Consider the following 18,080-nt stretch of genomic DNA (forward strand, 5'->3'; position numbering starts at 1 on the left):
CAGAATAATATATGCATCATTTTATTTTATGGTCCTCTCATACCAATTTTGCAGTGCATTAACAATGAATTTCACGTGCTAACAACAATTACTTACTAAATCCCTTGTGTTTGTCTCCTCTTCTAGTTTGTTTGCAACAATTACAGCTTTTTCTAGTTTCTTGAAGCTAAATCAAACGGAAAACACACACAATAAAATAAGAGAAAAAAAGAAAAATAGTGTTATCAAACAGGTTCTTTATTAAGTAGTAGTAGGAATAAGATCCTTCATAGTTTATTTATTACAAGAGCCAAGATACGCCAGAGAGAGTCCTCTAGCCTTTAGCTTGATCTATGACATATTTACTTTATTTATAGAAAAGCGGATCGAGCCATCCACGGCTACTACTCCACATAAACATGGCTTCTAAGATCACTTACTTAATGTCGACGAGAACATCACCAACTTGATTTTGACGAGAACAAACCCTTGCATCCTTGAAAACTTTACCATGAGTACAGAAATAGCCCTTACTTGGGGCACAGTGAATATCCTCTTGGCATATGCACAAACCTTCCAGTGCACAACCTTCTTTGAAAATGGTTATCCCACCCTGCAGTCCAAGAACTTGGTCGGTCCATTCACTAGAGAAGAGCCCCATTGGATCATACAATTTCTTTACTGCCAAGAACTTGTCAGCATTTTTATACTTTTTAATCACCCCATCAAATGCTATGTTGCGATTCTTCCCCCAGTGCGGCAATGCCCCGTATTTGATCAATGCCATTTGCTCTATTTCTTCAATAAAATCCTGGTAAAGCCTAGGAGTCATTGCATCGTCGCTTCGATAATATGTGATATCGAAGTCCACTGCATCTTCTTCTTTGCCCAGGTAAGCGCTGGAGGCTGTAACATAGCGCATGAGAATCCCATTGTAGAATTCAAGGCCACACAAAGCCTTAGGTTGTAGCTTGACAAGCGCTTGCACATCTTGAATGAAGTTCTTAACAGAGGACAACCCAATACTGAGTGTGGTTTGGAAAAAGAATTCGCCTTTCACTCTTGGGTCCCATGGGCAATAACTCTTCCCTGCATCTTCATCTTCCTCTTCCACTTCCCCTTCCGCATTTCCTTCCAGGCAGGACCCAGATGCTTGGAGCCGGTTTTGAGATCCGACCATGGGATAATCGCTTTTACCTTTCAAGACCACATATTTTTAGTTCAGAGGAACAAATGCAATATTATATTATGCACCCAATTAAGACTTTTTAAGGCAAGGAAGAATAAAACAGAATATATATATATATATATATATATAGTTATATATACCATCATCGGTCAAACCGTATTTCCCGTTTGAGAGAACGGTAGGGACCAAATTTCCAAAACCGCATTTCCATTCAGCATTATGCGATGAATCCAGACCCTCCTCTGTAAGAAGAAGAAGAAGAAGAAGAAGAGGAAGAAGAAGACAAAAAATAAAAAAATAAAAAAAATCATGAATTAATTAATGTGAAAAAACCGTAAAAAAGCTAGAAAATATGAAATATGTGATTCTTCTAGGTAGCTAATTATTAATTTACCAAGGCATCTAATAAGTTCAAGGAGTTCGGAGGATCTGGGGCGGAAAGGGATGAAGTCATATGAAGCATTGCCAGAAGTGCTGGTGGGGACTCGATCATCGACTCGATACACAAACTTCTGCTGACTGGGGTACCAAAATATGTCTGCAAACTCGTGTTTTCTGCCAAAGCTTACTATTTGATCTGCCAAGTTGGAATCGTTCTCATTCTTGTAAGTAATGGATCGCTTGAACAGTGGCTCCAGTCTCAGAGTCACCTACACAACGCCAAGCCCATTAAATTAATTCTTAACTTAGTCCCTCTATTTATAATTACAATGGTAAAACAGAGATACATGCATGCCATTAAGTAAAACTACAATGGTCAAACAGAGAAACATGCATGCTATTAAGTAAAACCAGACACAATCCCATCATTCAACGACTACACTAATTATAAATGCTTTTATCATCTTGAATGGGCTCTATAGATACACCAAACAAACAACTTTATACACCCATATTAGCAGACATTAGAAAGATTAATATAATTCCTTTTTTTTTTTTTTCTTTTTATCATTCACAACAATTCCCTCTTAGATGTTTAAAATCTATAACTTTAGAGGTGTGCGTATAAAGGATATATCAATTAAGACAAATAAAATAATTTCTCCGCAGATGTCTAAATTCTATAACCTCATAGATATGGGTACAAAAAACATTCTAACTAAAACAAACAAAACTTGTTAGCAAATAATTTAAACCCTTTTAATTAGACCAATCTAACCAAAAATTATATGTTTTTCTCTTCTAGTTAAAAATAAAAATGAGTTTAATATATAAAAAGAAATGTTTCATATTGTCAAATAGAAAATATTTTATTTATTTAAAAAAATATATTACATGTGCATTTTTTTTTTTTTTTGATCTTGTAAAGACATCTTCATCTTCATCATTTAATTATTTAGATGGTATATTATACAGACGATCAAGAATACAAGTATCTATTTGAAAAAAAAAAAAAAGAGTAAAGGAAAAAAAATCGAAGGGTTGGAGATTGAGGAGAGAGAGATGATTGATATTGAGAGGAAAAATAAAAGGATTATTTTAGAAGTTATAAATAATTTAAAGTAAAAAATAAATAGTATATATATGTATGAATACGATATATTTAAAAATTTTAAAAAGATAAATATAAATCGTTATATTACATAAATTAAAATATTAAATTATTTGTCAAATACTTTTGTCAAAAAGACTTTGTAAAGTATAAGGTACGCCCTCTAATATAATTTTATGCAAAAGATCTAGGGATGTATACTACAGCTTTTTTTTCTGTGTTGTTTAGAACCAACGAAGCTTCAGTCAAGCAACCGGGAAGTGGCTTGAGGATCTTCAAGATTAACAAAACTCATCATTTTAATATTTCAATCAAGTACATATCTTCGTATTCTATCACACAACCATAGTATTTTTTTCAAAAGTGCAGTTTGTATATGTTTGGCTAACTTTTTTTGGTATAGGAAATATAAAGCAAAGAGAAAATTGATTCTGAAAAAATTGGAAACTAGAAGTAAATTGGTTCCCTCGAAGTAAAGAAAATATTATTTTACTTGCTATTAAATCGTGAACTTTTAGTTAGAAACCCAAGATTAGGAACTGAAACCAATTTTCAAAAACAGTTTAGGGTTCTTATATAAAACAAAACCAAATCAAGTAGGAAAAAAAAATAATAATAACAAAACAAAACAACAAAGAAACCATAAACAAAACAAACAGTTTAGGGCTCGTTTCTCTTGGTTGTTTGTATATTTTTGGATAATTTTCGGGGTTTGAAAAATGAAGATAGGATACTAATTTTCAAAAATTTGGAAACGTAATAGAGTAAATTGGTTCACTCGAAAAGAAAAGAAAAAAAGAAAGAAAAAAGGTCTTAATTAAATAAAACAAAACCAAACCCCAAGTAGTAGAAAATAAACACCAAGCTAAAGAATATATATATATATGTATATATATGCCTGTGAAAAAACTCCCAAGACTCCAAGTGAAACTCTGGCTGCATCAAGGTCTTCATCACCATCCTTGAGTACCCGAACCTTGACATATCCATCTTCAGGACTTCCTGGGCTTACAATTTTAAGTTCCATAACATAATCATGAACCGAGCTTCCTTTGACCCACAATGTGCTGCCATGGGAACCTGTACTTATCAAACCTCCAATGGTCAGGCCCAACCAGTAGGGTGTATATGGCAAGGCCAGCCCTGCGTTGGCAGCTCCATTTATAAGCTCTTTCAGTGTCACACCAGGCTCCACAGTTATCGTCTTTGCTTCCTTATCGATCTTCAATATACGGTTTAGACTTTTGGTGCTTATGAGTAGCCCATCTTGACCGCTTGGACAAACTAGCTTGGGAATGCTGCTCGAGTAACGGGTTGCCACCTTGATTTTTGACCCGTTCTTGGTTGCAGAAGCCACTGCCGCAATAAGCTCTTCCTCCGTTGTGGGGTACACCACACTCTGAGCTCTACACACACTGCGATCGGGGAACGTACCATAAGAGTTTGTTATGGTGCAGTCTGTGTTCTCGGACTTACACTGAATTGGCTCCTCTGGAGTACAACATACCATAAAAAACAAGAGAAATAGGCATGTTGACAGGAGAAGCCCCCCCACAACACCATTTCTTGGGTATGACAAAGACATGGTTGCTAATTAGAGCGTATCTCAATGCTTTGTTCTTGATATTGTACATGCAGTTGCATGCCTATCAGGACATATATATATATAATACCAAGAACGTGCATAGGCATATGAATTCATAATGTAGGGAACTTGGTTATGTAAATGATTTGATTGGTCCACACTATATCTCTCACATTTAAAGGGATATTTTATATTAGAATATTATTATATTTCTGACAAAAATAATAATTACTTCATTTGTTTAATTGGAAGTAAATGGAATATTATTACTTAGATACCAAAAAAAATTTAATAACCTTTATTCACGTATAAAAGAGTTCATAGAATTTTTTATATTAAAATATTATTATAATCTAAAAATATAAAAACCAATATTGCGATATTTATTTGGTTAAAAATGAAAGGAATATCATTTGTAATGAATTTAATAATCTTTATTTGTCTGGTTGAAAGAAAATTTAGTAATTAACTTCAATAACTTTATTGCATTACAAGTTGTACAAGTATTGGAACAATATATATATGCCCTATATACATTTAAATAGTGCTATATGTCTCACATTTAAAACGACCCTTTTAAATTAAAATATATTTAATATATTATAAAGTCTATAACCGCGGCTTTGGTACCAAGAAAGAAATATAAGGTATTGGATAGAGATATTTCGAGAGGACTCAAAATGTTACGGAGCACATGTGCACAATTTAAATTGTATTACATACAGGTACAAAAGAATATTTTAGAAAATATATGTACAGGTGTCACACAAAAAATAGAAGAGCTAACGGCTGTACAAGCAAAGGTTTATCTATACTAATTATATTATCAGCATTAACAAGCTTTCTATCACTTTTAACCAAAAAAAAAAGCTTTGTCTGATTAAAAAAAAAAAAAAATTGCCCTATTTGTTTGGTTGGTAGTGAATGGAATATTGTTCGTAAAGATTTTTATTTTTATTTTTTTCATTATCACATCGTTCATAAAAAATTCAATAACATTTTTCTGTTTGGTTGAATGTGCATGCATTGTTGCTTTGAAAGAATTCAATCACTTCATAGCATTGCAAGTTATACGAGTACTAGAACAAAATTTTCAGCCAAAAAAAAAAGAGTACTGTACATATTCAATATACATTTAAATATCATATACAAGTCAGAAGAGCATTTTAACATAGTCTCTAAGTAGTTATTTTGAATTTTTAAAACAAGAAATCAATTACAATAGTGCTATAAATACCAACTTATTTTACCAATAAATATGACAAATATATTATATTATATTCTGATTATCGATTGGTTGGTGAACCCTTATATATAAAAATAAAAAAATAATAAAAAAAACACACATATGTATATTGGGGAAAAAAAATATATTTGACATTTATAAATAGATTTGATAACCATTTAAATTGTTAATATTATTTATCTGATTTGTTAAGGGAAAAATTATTGTTATTAATGAAAATATTAAAATCAAATTTTATATAAATCAATATCAATGAAACTATCAAGATATAAAAAAACTCAAGAAAAGCCACGAAATCAATTTATATTTTATCAAAAGATTAATAAAACTTAATTGTAACATTTTAAAAGTGCCAACTCAATCAATATTGCATCATTTACAATAACTAAATTTTATAATATATAGGATAAATGCATATAATCATGGCAACGATCATTATGACAAAAAACAAACTCTAACTATAAAATGCAAAGTCCTATTTATTATTGAATTTTGTGAAACATTAAGAAATTTTTTTTTTTAAAAAAGAAGGTATTAAAAAAATAAAGACAAAAAGCAGATTAACCAGTTATTTATTTTATTTGCTCGTTTATTTTCGTATAATTATCATTTGTATTGTTTCGCTATCATTAATATTATTTTCGTTGGTATTATTATTAGTAATACTATTTTGCTTCCGTTTAAATGCGTTTAAATCATTTTTAATGCCTTGCAAAATAAAAAATGATGAAGAAAAACACATTTAATTATTTATATAATTAGTAAGCCATCGAATCAGTTTTGTAAAAAGCCAGTATAAAACTTAGGCTACCAATGGCCCTAGGCTGACCATTTACGTAACCTGCTCTACTCCCCACTTGTGCCTCGTACTTTTCTGAAAAGCCAAAAACCACTCTAAAACACGTGCATTTCTTCCTGGTCCCCGAAGCCTTCGAACCTGCAACAAGAGAAAAACCAGTGGAAATACCACCGTGGAATAATATTGCCCAAATTACACATATTACACGGTGAGGCTAATTCCTCATCTTTTACAAAATTCAAAAACGAAAATATACATGGAAATGCTGACAGAGGAGCCGACTGCCACGTTCCAACTTTTGCATGCAAAAATGGACCTAAGTGCTTAATTTACCAGCCCCACTTGTAGAGTTAATCCAACCACTATTCGTGTTCCTCGCAAACAAACAATCCACAAGATATTACATGATGCTGCTACAAAGCAAACAACAAAAGAATAATAAAAGTAAACACAAATATGGGGACTCCGCATATACAAAACAACAAAGTAATTGGATAAGATGCATTTGCTGTATTAATATCAAATATACATGGAGAGAGCTTTCAAAAGGTTATAAAGCATGCTGAATAAGCTCTCACTTATGTAGGTGGTGTAGCCCATCAACTCACCGGCTAACCACCGTGCTAGATTTTTGAACCGTTATTCTTGCTACAAGTATTGATGCAAAGTTATAAATAATTACAAAAAGTTACAGAAAAAAAAATCATGGCATGATCTTATACAAATGTTAACTAATAATCATGGCAATTATTAACTGAAAAATGTTGGGTGTGGTTGGCTCAACTGATCTAATCATTCACATTCACACCCTTTTTTTTTCTTTATGTTAGAATTGATGCAAAGACTATATAGAGGTAGATATTAACTAAGATTAGGACTATAATTGACAATTTCCTTTTAGGTGGGATTCACATAATCCCATTACTATGGAGGTAGGCCTTATCCTTTTGAATCTCATTGTCTGCCAAAATCCAGTGACCACAGCACTTTGTTACTTTAATGAAATAAACTTTTCTGACCATAATTGCCTTAGGTGAGGTGATTCCTTTCAATATGTTGGTGGTCCTCGTTCGGTTTTTCTGAATATAAACAAGATTCTCGGTCTACCAACTGAACTTGTGGTCCTCGTCCAGTTATTTATTTATCTATTTTTTGGGTTAAATTAATCATTAACCTTTGAACTGGAAAGTTGAAATCATCGTTATTTTGGATTGTGCAACCACAAAATTAACAATATAAAAAAAAAACACCAGAGAGAAGGGGATAGTCTTGGAGAAATGCTATGAGTGCGTACACACGACTAAGTACCAGTAAGTGGTTGTCTGCTCCTGTCTGTCCATAGTTAGATTCTGCCTTCTCAACATTTATTCCACTATCATTTGCTTTTTTATTTTTTTATTTTTTATTTTTTATTTTTTTTTAGGTTATTTAATGACTGATGGAGAAAACTCCGTCTTTGATGTCTTAGACTTGTCCTCTTCCCCAGTTTAACATCACAGAAAGTTAATACCAAATTACCTTTAAACCTCAAACATCAATGGCAAATAAGACTGTCAATAAATGATCGAGTTTTAGATGAGAAAATATCCAGCCCTGCTTAAATCCTCCAAAAGCATACCTGGATTTTTCCTTGAATCCTCCCTCTTCCGATTTCTTTCTGAATCTGAATTAAGAGTTTTGGTGGGATTGGCTTTAAAGTTTTATTTGTTCAGGACCTACATTTCGATTTGCATGGATGCGTTTTCAAAGGTTATTAGGAGGTTTGGTCAAACAAAAAAATTAGAAGTTTTTTTTTTTTTTCTTTTTTTGGGTTATAAAAAAAATTAGAAGATTTATTTTTGGCTCATTCTGTAAAACTTTTAACGTTTCTCCAATTGTGTTATCGTTATCCAACTTTGCAGTCTATTCAACAACCACGTTTTTTCAGAAGAAAGTAACATTGATCACGTTTGTGCCATGTCATTGCTTTATTTATTTATTTATTTTCTATTTTTCTATTTATTTTTTGTTATGCTTGACCATGTTTCTTCTCAAAATCAAAAAAGTGTTAGCAAATACACTTTGCCATCGTAAATTCTAAATGTTTTGCAGTTTAACTCCCCTCCAATAAAAAAAAAAAGAAAAATTAGTTGGATTGCATCCTCAACTTCTATTATTCTAGTCACATTTGTCCAATTTTGCGCTTTTGTCAAATTAATTTAGCAAAATTAAGCATAAAAATTGGTATAAAATGAAATAAGAACATAAGAAAACATTTTCTCAATAGAATTATAAGTTGGTTAAGGTTGATTTCATTTAATTTATACTTAAAAAATGTGAGGAAAAAAACACATATATATATTGGGCAAAAAGAAAAAAGAAAAACACATATTTGATATATCAATTTATAAATACATTTGATAATCATCTAAATTATAAATGTTATTCATGCTATCTGTTAAGGAAAAAAAATTATTAGTATTGAATGAAATATTAAATTAAATTTTATATAAATATGAATGAAAATATCGACATAGAAGGAAACTCAAGAAAAAAAACAAAATCAATTTTTATTTTTATCAAAAGCTTAATAAAAGTTAATTGTAACATTTTAAAAGTGCTAACTCAATCAATATTTCATCATTTACAATAAACAAATTTTATAATAATAAATCTATAATATATACGATAAAAGCATATAATCATGCCAATGATCATTATGACAAAAAACAAACTTTAACCATAAAATATAAAATCCTATTTATTATTGAATTTTATGAAATGTTAAGAAATTTAAAAAATAAAAGAAGGTATTAAAAAAATAAGACAGAAAAACATGAAAAAAGATTAGCCAGTTATTTATTTTATTTGCTCATTTATTTTGGTATAATTATTCTTTGTATTGTATCACTATCATTAATATTATTTTAGTTGTATTGTTATTTTTTTTTTTTGGTAAATTAGTTGGTATTGTTATTAGTAATACTATTTTGCTTCCATTTAAATGCCTTTAAATTGCTGTTCATGTCTTGCAAAATAAAAAATGAGGAAGAAAAACACATTTAATTATTTATATAATGTTAGCCATCTAATCAGTTTTGAAAAAAGCCAGTATAAAACTTAGGCTATCAATGGTCCTAGGCTGACCATATATGTAACCTACCCTACTCCCCACTTGTTCCTCCTACTTTTCTGAAAAGCCAAAAACCTGCTCTAAACACGTGCATTTCTTCCTCTTCCCCGAAGCCTTCGAACTTGCAACAAGAGAAAAACCAGTGGAAATATCACCGTGGAATAATATTGCCCAAATTACACATGTTACACGGTGAAGATGATTCCTTCATCTTTTACAAAGATTCAAAACGCAAATATACATGGAAATGCTGACAGAAGAGTCGACTGTCACGTTCCAACTTTTGCATGCAAAAATGGACCTAAATGCTTAATTTACCAGCCCCACGTGTACAGTTAATCAACCACTATTCATGTTCCTTGCAAACAAACAATCCACAAGATATTAAATGATGCAGATACAATGCAAACAACAAAAGAATAATAAAAGTAAACACAAAATCCTGACTCGCATACAAAACAATAAAGTAATTGGATGGGATGCATTTGTTGTATTATTTGTAAGAAAATTAGAAAAAAAAAAAATTCAGAACTTGTATGTATGAAATTGAGTGATCCATCCGAGGCATGTGTGATTCCACAGTCTTTTGAAGACCAATTTTACCCCATCGGTGGAGATAGTTCTGTGACATTAATTCATCTCCCAAAATGATACGAACCTAGGTCGACTCACTCCTAAACCCGTATTATATTAGTTTCGATCCTAATTAAGTTCAAGTTTTTATGGAAAAACTTTAACTCCTAACCAACCTGTGATTAGAAATTTTGATATAATGAAGATGCTACAATAAGTTATATATGTTCTATTGATAAGTCAAAACTAAAACACTCACTCTCTAATGGTGTTTTAGGTGTTCAAAGAGAACTAAGAGAATTTTATCTCACAAATAATTTTCTGAATAAAATTGAAGGTTCATTCTCATTGAAAAATAACCCTTAAATAAGTTAAACTCACAAAGCAATAAACCCTAAAAATCTAAGAGAAAACCGGTCATACATTGACAATTTCCTAATGTGGCCGAAATTCTATTCTTTTTCCTAATATAATTTTGATTAATTAATTTTTTTTATTTTGAATTAGGAATTATTTAATTTACAATTGAAATGATAAAATATTAAATTTCCTAAGTTGATTTGTACAACAAATAAATAAATGGAAATAAAACAAATGACTAATTTCCTAAAACAAATAGTCAAAATCAAATTAGAAAACTAGTTGACTAGTTTGACGAGTAAGCTAACTTTGACCAAATTTCACCTTGTAAAGGCTCCAAATCAGTTCCATATGCCATGTAGGATGCCAAATAGGATTATTAATGAATCCCATACGTTTCCCTTGATTGGAACAAAGAGAAAATGCTTATCCATCAAAATACAGTAAAGCTAGCAACAAAAACAGCATTTTCGGCCAAACACTTCTTCAATGCGCAAACCACCATTGTAGAGGCTTTTGATTCAGCTTTGTCTTGATTCCATGACTTCTTAGTGATATTCATCGAACTCATGAAGTGTTGGATCCATTTCTTGCTGCTTGGAATCAATATTTGCACTAAAACAGCTACACGGATCTGTATCGACCACCACCACTTGGATACTTAAAACAAGCTTTGTATCTTTGGGTATGGACAAACCCTTTTGAGAATTGGTAACTCCCTTTATAAAGCCAGCCAGGTTGTCCTTAAATCTCTTGGTTTGAGTCCTAGTGATTGGCCAGTCTCCATCTGTATTGGATCAGCACCCCAGCGGGTAGTCGATTGTGCGAGCACGGGTGGATTCTCATCACAAAATACAACAGATTGATTCAGATTTTGGATATTCACTGTGAACTTAGTGTACCTAAGCTTTACCATACTTATGCACACAATCTAAACTACACTAAAGCTCCTTAAAATTTTCTTTGTTCAATTCTTCTTTGTGCTTAAAAGAGAGCTCCAAAGGTTGTATATAAAGCCTCATAAAACCCAAACGTAAGGAATATTAAAAATCATCACTAAAAACCATTTTATTCCCCATCAATAAAAAAACCTATTAAAACACTCATCAATGCTATTAATTCCCACATGAATGAAAACGTTAAATCAGTCAAAACGCTACAAACATTACAATCCCCTACATGAATGATTTGACGACTAAAGATCTTGTAGAACTCTAGTGGTAAAGCTCTATGGTTGGCATGTGTATGGGATAGGTAGATATTACTCTTTGAATCTTCCCTTATGAGACTATATTTACTTTACTGACTAATGGTAGGATACGATATCTTTAATCTATTTCATCATTTGTATGAATGATAATATAGTTCACACATGGTGCCTTCCTTGTATACTTCAGTTTTCACTATTGTGATCATTTGGCCTTGAATACCTTCCTGAGTTTGGGAGAGATTCTATAGAATTGCACCATTAATAATTCTTCTTTGAAGTGGCCACTCTTTTCTCTCACACATGTGATTTCTATTTCCAATGTAATTAGCATGATTATGCATAAATTGCCAAACACACATATATAGGAATCATTAAAATCATACTTTATGCTTAACATTCACCTATCACCGTTTCTTCATAGGAATGTGAAGAGGATTAATCACCATAGTGATCATTACCAGTCTTGACAATTGCATTCTCTCGTTGAACCTAGACCTTGGGATCTCTAGTCAACTAGGTTGGGTTTCTATTGTATCGACTTTTTTTAAAGGTTTCAATCCTATTTCCCTTGATGACTTCTCAATTAAATCTCTATTTAACCCTTTGGTTAGTGGATCCACATTGTTATCTTTCAACTTTACATAGTCTATAAAGATAATTTTAGTTGAGATTAATTGTCTAATGTAATTATATCTACTACGAATATATCTAGACTTTCCATTGTACATAATATTCTGTGCCTACCAACCACAGATTGACTATCACAATGTATAGTTATTGGTGGTATAAGTTTAGGTCACTTTGGAATGTCCTCTAAAAATTGGCGCAGCCATTCAGCCTCTTTAACATATTTATGTGAAGTCCCACATCGGTTGGAAAGGGGAATGAAACACTCCGTATAAGGGGATGTGGATACCTTTCCCTTGAGAGGCCTTTTAAAACCTTGAGGGCTGGGTTGTAAGAGGATTCCCTAAGCCCAAAGAGGACAATATCTCATGCAGGTGGTCTGGGCTGTTACAGATGGTATCAGAGCCAGTACCCGGATCGGTGTGCCAGCGAGGATGCTGAGCCCCGAAGGGGAAGGATTGTGAAGTCTTACATCAGTCAGAAAGGGGAACGAAACACTCCTTATAAGGGGGTGTGGATACCTTTCCCTTGAGAGACCTTTTAAAACCTTGAGGGCTGGATTGTAAGAGGATTCCCCAAGCCCAAAGAGGACAATATCTCATGCAGGTGGTCTGGACTGTTACATTTATTTAATGCAATGAATTAGATTCCATCGTGGATTGAGCTATAATAGTTTGTTTTGAGGACTTCCATGTTACAAAAAGTTATAGACAAAATTATGGCCTGATCTTCATTAATGAAAAATGTTTTAAATAAAAATAAAGTCATACAAATGTTAACTAGCAATTAATGCTGTTACTAACTGACAAATATCAATTGGTCTACCATTCACACTCACACCCTTTTCTTTTCATATTATAAGTAATTGTAATAATAGCACTAAAAAAAATATATTGATGACAACAATTTAAATGGTTACTATTTAATCCTTCACTTTTAAAGTTTCCTTATTAAAAGTAACAAAATTAAGTGCACCAAATTAAAATTTACCACATAAGCTAATAATTGTCATTAATAAAAACAAATAGCAGGATTTTTTTTCAAAAAACAAAAGAAACTATCAACAACAAATTTTAGAATTGGTATAAAGACTATATACGGGGTAGATATTAACTAAGATTAGAACTATAATTGAGAATTTCCTTTGAAGTGGGATTCACATAATCACATTAATATGGAGGTAAGACTTATCCTTTTGAATTTCATTGTCTGTCACAATCCAATGACCACAGCAGTTTGTTTCTTCAATAAAATAAACTTGTTTGATTGTTATTGCCTTAGGTGAGATGATTCCTTTCAAAATGTTGATGGCCCTCGTTCGGTTTTTTCTGAATATAAACAAGTTTCCCATTCTACCAATTGAACTGGTGGTCCTTGTCCAGTTATTTATTTATCTATTTTTTAGGTTAAATTAATCATTTACCTTTGAACTTGAAAGTTGAAATCATCGTTACTTTGGATTGTGCAACCACAAAATTAACAATATCGAAAAAAAAAAGACATCAGAGAGAAGAGGATAATCTTAGAGAAATGCTATGAGTGCGTATACGTGACTAAAGTACTAGTAAATGGCTGTCTGCTCCTGTCTGTCCATAGCTAGATTCTACCTTATTGACATTTATTCCACTATCATTTGCTTATTTTTTTTTTAAGTTATTTAATGATGGATGGAGAAAACTCCGTCTTTGATGTTTTAGACTTGTCCTCTTCCCTCTCTTCACATCGTACTTATTTCAAAAAGAGATCAACTTGATTTTCTTCCCCAGTTTAACATCACTGAAAGTTAATACCAAATTACCTTTAAACCTTAAACATCAATGGCAAATAAGACTATCAATAAATGATCGAGTTTTAGATGAGAAAATATCCAGCCTTGCTTGAATCCTCCAAAAGCATACTTTGATTTCTCCTTGAATCCTCCCCCATCCGATTTTTTGTTATGGATTTTTCTGAATTTGAATTAAGATTTGGTGGGATTAGCTTTAAAGTTTTATTTGTTTAGGACCTACATATGTCAGTTTGCATGGATGCCTTTTCAAAGGTTATTGGGAGGTTTGGTCTAACAAAAAAATTAGAAGATTTTTTTTTTCTTTTTTCTTGGGTTGTAAAAAAATTAGAAGATTTAATGTTGGCTCATTCTATAAGAGTATCTCTAATGGTTCTCTGTCGATTTAAAAATATTTTACCACATCAGATAAATAGATAATGTTTTAAAAAAATCTTCTTCAATGGTTCTGTGCATTTGTTCTGTCAAGCTGATGTGACAATAAAAGAAATAAAAACTGTGAAGGACACTGTCTACTTCTGGAAACTCTGTTAGATAGGCTGAGTCAACATTCTATTTATTTTTATTGATTTTTGTTAAAGAAAAAATAACTTCTACGTGGGTTTTTGATTTTTTTTTAATTAGATATAATTTTGAAATAAAAAATTACACATTAACATTTCAAAATATTTTAAATAGAATCCATTGGAGAGAAATTATCTAAAATATTATCTATTAAATAGAAATAATGCCATATAAGCATGAATACTTTCCAAAATCAATGACACATATACTCCAATAGAAAGAACCATTGAAGATGCTCTAAAACTTTTAACATTTCTCCAACCATATTATCGTTATCCAACTTTGCAGTCTATATATTCAATATGCATGTTTTTTCAGAAGAAAGGAACATTGACCATGTCAGTGCCATGTCATTGCTTTAATTAATTAATTAATTTTTTCCATTTTTAATTTTTTTTATTATGCTTGACCATATTCCTTCACAAAATAAAAGAGTGTTACTAAAAATTCACTTTACAATCCTAAATTCTACATGTTTGGCAGTATATAAGAGTAATAAGAAGTTAATTAGAAAAAGTTGATGGCTTTTGGATTGTATTACATTTCATTTTGGACCATAAGCTTCTTGACTTACTGTCTAGTCCCTCAAACAATTAAATTACCAAAGTTAACCCCCCAAAAAAAAATGCCTCCAAGAATTCCTTCACATTCCACTTGTCCTCTATATTCAGGATGCATGAGTAGTTAAAAAATTATCAAGGTTTTTTTTTTTTTTTCTCTCTCCGACTTTGTGAACATGGAAAATGCACCAAAAGAAGCTGCTAGAACATCTCCGTAGAATAGTAGATGGTACACACCACAATTGTATATTATTAGAAGAGGATATTCTCAGGAAAAAAAAAAACTTTCTAAGGATAATGCTGCAAATTGAGATCATCTCTATATTTGCAATTGTATACATATTATGCAGATTAAAAAAATAATAATAACATTGCATATTTTGTCCCTTGTTGATGCTCTATTTCTCCAAGTTTATGGGTCGTACAAATAATAAATAGATGAGTGAGTATCATTCATTCGAGGATTGATGTTTGAAACTTTGTTAAGTATCAAAATTATTGGTTAATTCTTTTATTTTGACACCTAATTTGACTAAAAACTAATGTAAACGTAAACTAAAACAAATATTAAAATTAAAATAAAATATTAAGATAAGAAATAAAGAGAAACAATACACATAAGTAATGGACATGTCAAATATTATGATAAAAAATTCTAGGATATTGATTTACTTTTTATTCTTCTTATAACTGAACTTAACTTCAGTGATTATTATTGGATTTCTATCCTTAATTCTAGCCAAAGGGTTTCTAATTACATCCAATTTCCTATCCCTAGGAAAATTTGAATCTATGGATAATTAGCAAAAATTCAAGAATCCCTTCCTAAATTAACCTAAAAGGCCATTTACTAATTCCCCTTTTCTAGGTTACCCACTTCTTAATTAAGCTTTCTAACTCTAATTAAAACATGGGTTGTATAATCCTAGTGACAAATCCATTAAATAACCTTTTTCCAAAAGAGAAATCCATAGATCTACCCAATACTCAGTTGATTTCCAATCTAATTAGGCATATTATAACATTAAATCCAAGTAATACTCAAGAAAAGAATAGAATTGCACAATAATACTCAACCCATCATTCAATTACAATCCAAAAAAAAGTTCCATCAATACCCTAAATAATAAATCTAGCAATACACACACAAAATATAAACCAAATCCAAAATAGAATATATATTCATCATTAAACCCATGTCAAATACAATAATATATATATATATATATATATATCTAAATACAATTTAGAGAGTGATAAAATATAGAGAAAACTCAAAGCAGGAGGAATCTTGTAAAGGAATCCCTTAAATCTTCAATTTTCTTTCAAGCCCAAGCTTTCTCTCTCTAGATTGAGTGTATTGCTCTCAACCAAGCTATCTACAATGATGACACCTCCCCCCTCATTCTACCAAGCCACCCATCAAATTATCTCCAAAACCCTAGCTTTTTTGGTTAAATTCAACCTTTAAATCAAGATGAAAGGGTCCTAGATGTAGATATGACTCTCACATGCTTATTTTAAATGAGGTCACATGATTTGTATACGTAAATCTCTACACCAAAGGCACATGCCTTGAACATGCTTTCATTAAAGCTACATTTTGACCAAAGTAAATAAAAGTCAATATTTTGAAAATCTTGTATAATGGATGGCATGTTTGACTTGGTTTAGGTATGGTGAGCCTTCTTCCCCTCCAAGGTGATCTCCAAATCTTTAATAACCATGTAAATTATCCTTAATTTTACTTTAGAACTTATCTATACAAGTATACAAAAACATGTCAAAATAACAATAAATGCTTGCGTTTTCAACAAATAATCAAACTATAGAAGATCAGATAAGTGAGTTAAAACTCACTTATTAACTCCCCCAAACTTAACTATTTGCTTGTCCGCAAGCAAAGCAACACATGTTCAAATAAAAAGGCAATCAAAACTAAAGATTAAGTCCAAAATATAAAAAGCAAATTAAGGCAGATGTTATAATTTGATGGTCTCAAGAATAATAAAATGTAATCCTATATGAGAACTTCAAAGTAAAAATGTCATCCAACTATCTTATTTTTCACTATATATTATTGTTCTCAAGGTGTGTGTGTGTGTGTGTGTGAATAGATTTAGGCATTCAATAACAAGAAATTGAATCAATCTACACAACTAGGGCCTTGAAAATTTAGCGTAGCTTCATATGCAAGACACAATTTCAAACTCTCCACTAATATAGCATTATTGTCATTCTTAGGATCAAAGGACTTCAAAAGCTTGTAATGAAAAAGCTATGAGGTTTTATAGAAAGAAAAAGGTAAGGATAAATATATTCAAGAAGGATTCTTAGTACCAAAAATCATGAATTAAAGCTTGACCCTCTTTTTACCCTTAATTTCCCATTTTCTTACTTCAACTCTCACTCACATACTTTTTACTAATCATGATCAGCCTACACTCCCTTATTGAAGAATAAAACTTATCTTTCTCACTAATGAAGTTTCCTAAATATTTGAGTTCAGTTTCTTAATATACAAGTCCCAAGTGTATTGAAATTACAAATCTTACAACTTAAGGAAGCTATTTCTATAAACTTAAAGAAAGCTAATCCCTCACTTTCATTGCTTTTTTTTTTCTTTTTTTTTTAATAATTTTCTTTTGAACTTCATTTTTTTTTCCCTCTTTTTAAATAGAGGGACATAGCTACATTACAATTTCATTGCTTTCCTTGAGTTTACAAACTCTAAATCTAGGACTTTTTTTTTTTTTTAAACTCAAATACACTCCCTATCATCACTCCCAACTTTATCTTTATTCCCCAAAATTGAACTCTTACTTCTTTAGTTACACTCAAGCTCCTCATAGAGAACAAACTAAAGTCCAATCTCCATTTCTCTTCCCCTAAACTTAGATTACTCACTCTCCTAAACTATACTCAAGCTAAAATTCATCTCATTTCAATACTAAGATTCCTTAATTATGAAAAAGGTGGGATAAGAATATTAATTAGG

The 18,080-nt window shown here is 31.2% G+C and overlaps 1 protein-coding gene across 1 annotated transcript; it reads right to left on the reverse strand.

The window, feature by feature from the left end:
- Nucleotides 1–219: 219 nt before the first annotated feature.
- On the reverse strand, nucleotides 220–4,310 carry LOC107404356 (probable L-gulonolactone oxidase 6). Its single transcript, XM_016011304.4, has 4 exons — nucleotides 3,559–4,310; nucleotides 1,563–1,818; nucleotides 1,309–1,410; nucleotides 220–1,176 (listed from the first exon to the last, which is right to left on the reverse strand). The coding sequence occupies exons 1-4, from the start codon at nucleotides 4,243–4,245 to the stop codon at nucleotides 416–418; spliced, it is 1,806 nt and encodes a 601-aa protein (XP_015866790.2). The 5' UTR covers nucleotides 4,246–4,310; the 3' UTR covers nucleotides 220–415.
- Nucleotides 4,311–18,080: the final 13,770 nt, after the last annotated feature.

This window comes from Ziziphus jujuba, chromosome 3, assembly GCF_031755915.1.
Source record: "Ziziphus jujuba cultivar Dongzao chromosome 3, ASM3175591v1".
Classification (NCBI taxonomy): domain Eukaryota; kingdom Viridiplantae; phylum Streptophyta; class Magnoliopsida; order Rosales; family Rhamnaceae; genus Ziziphus; species Ziziphus jujuba.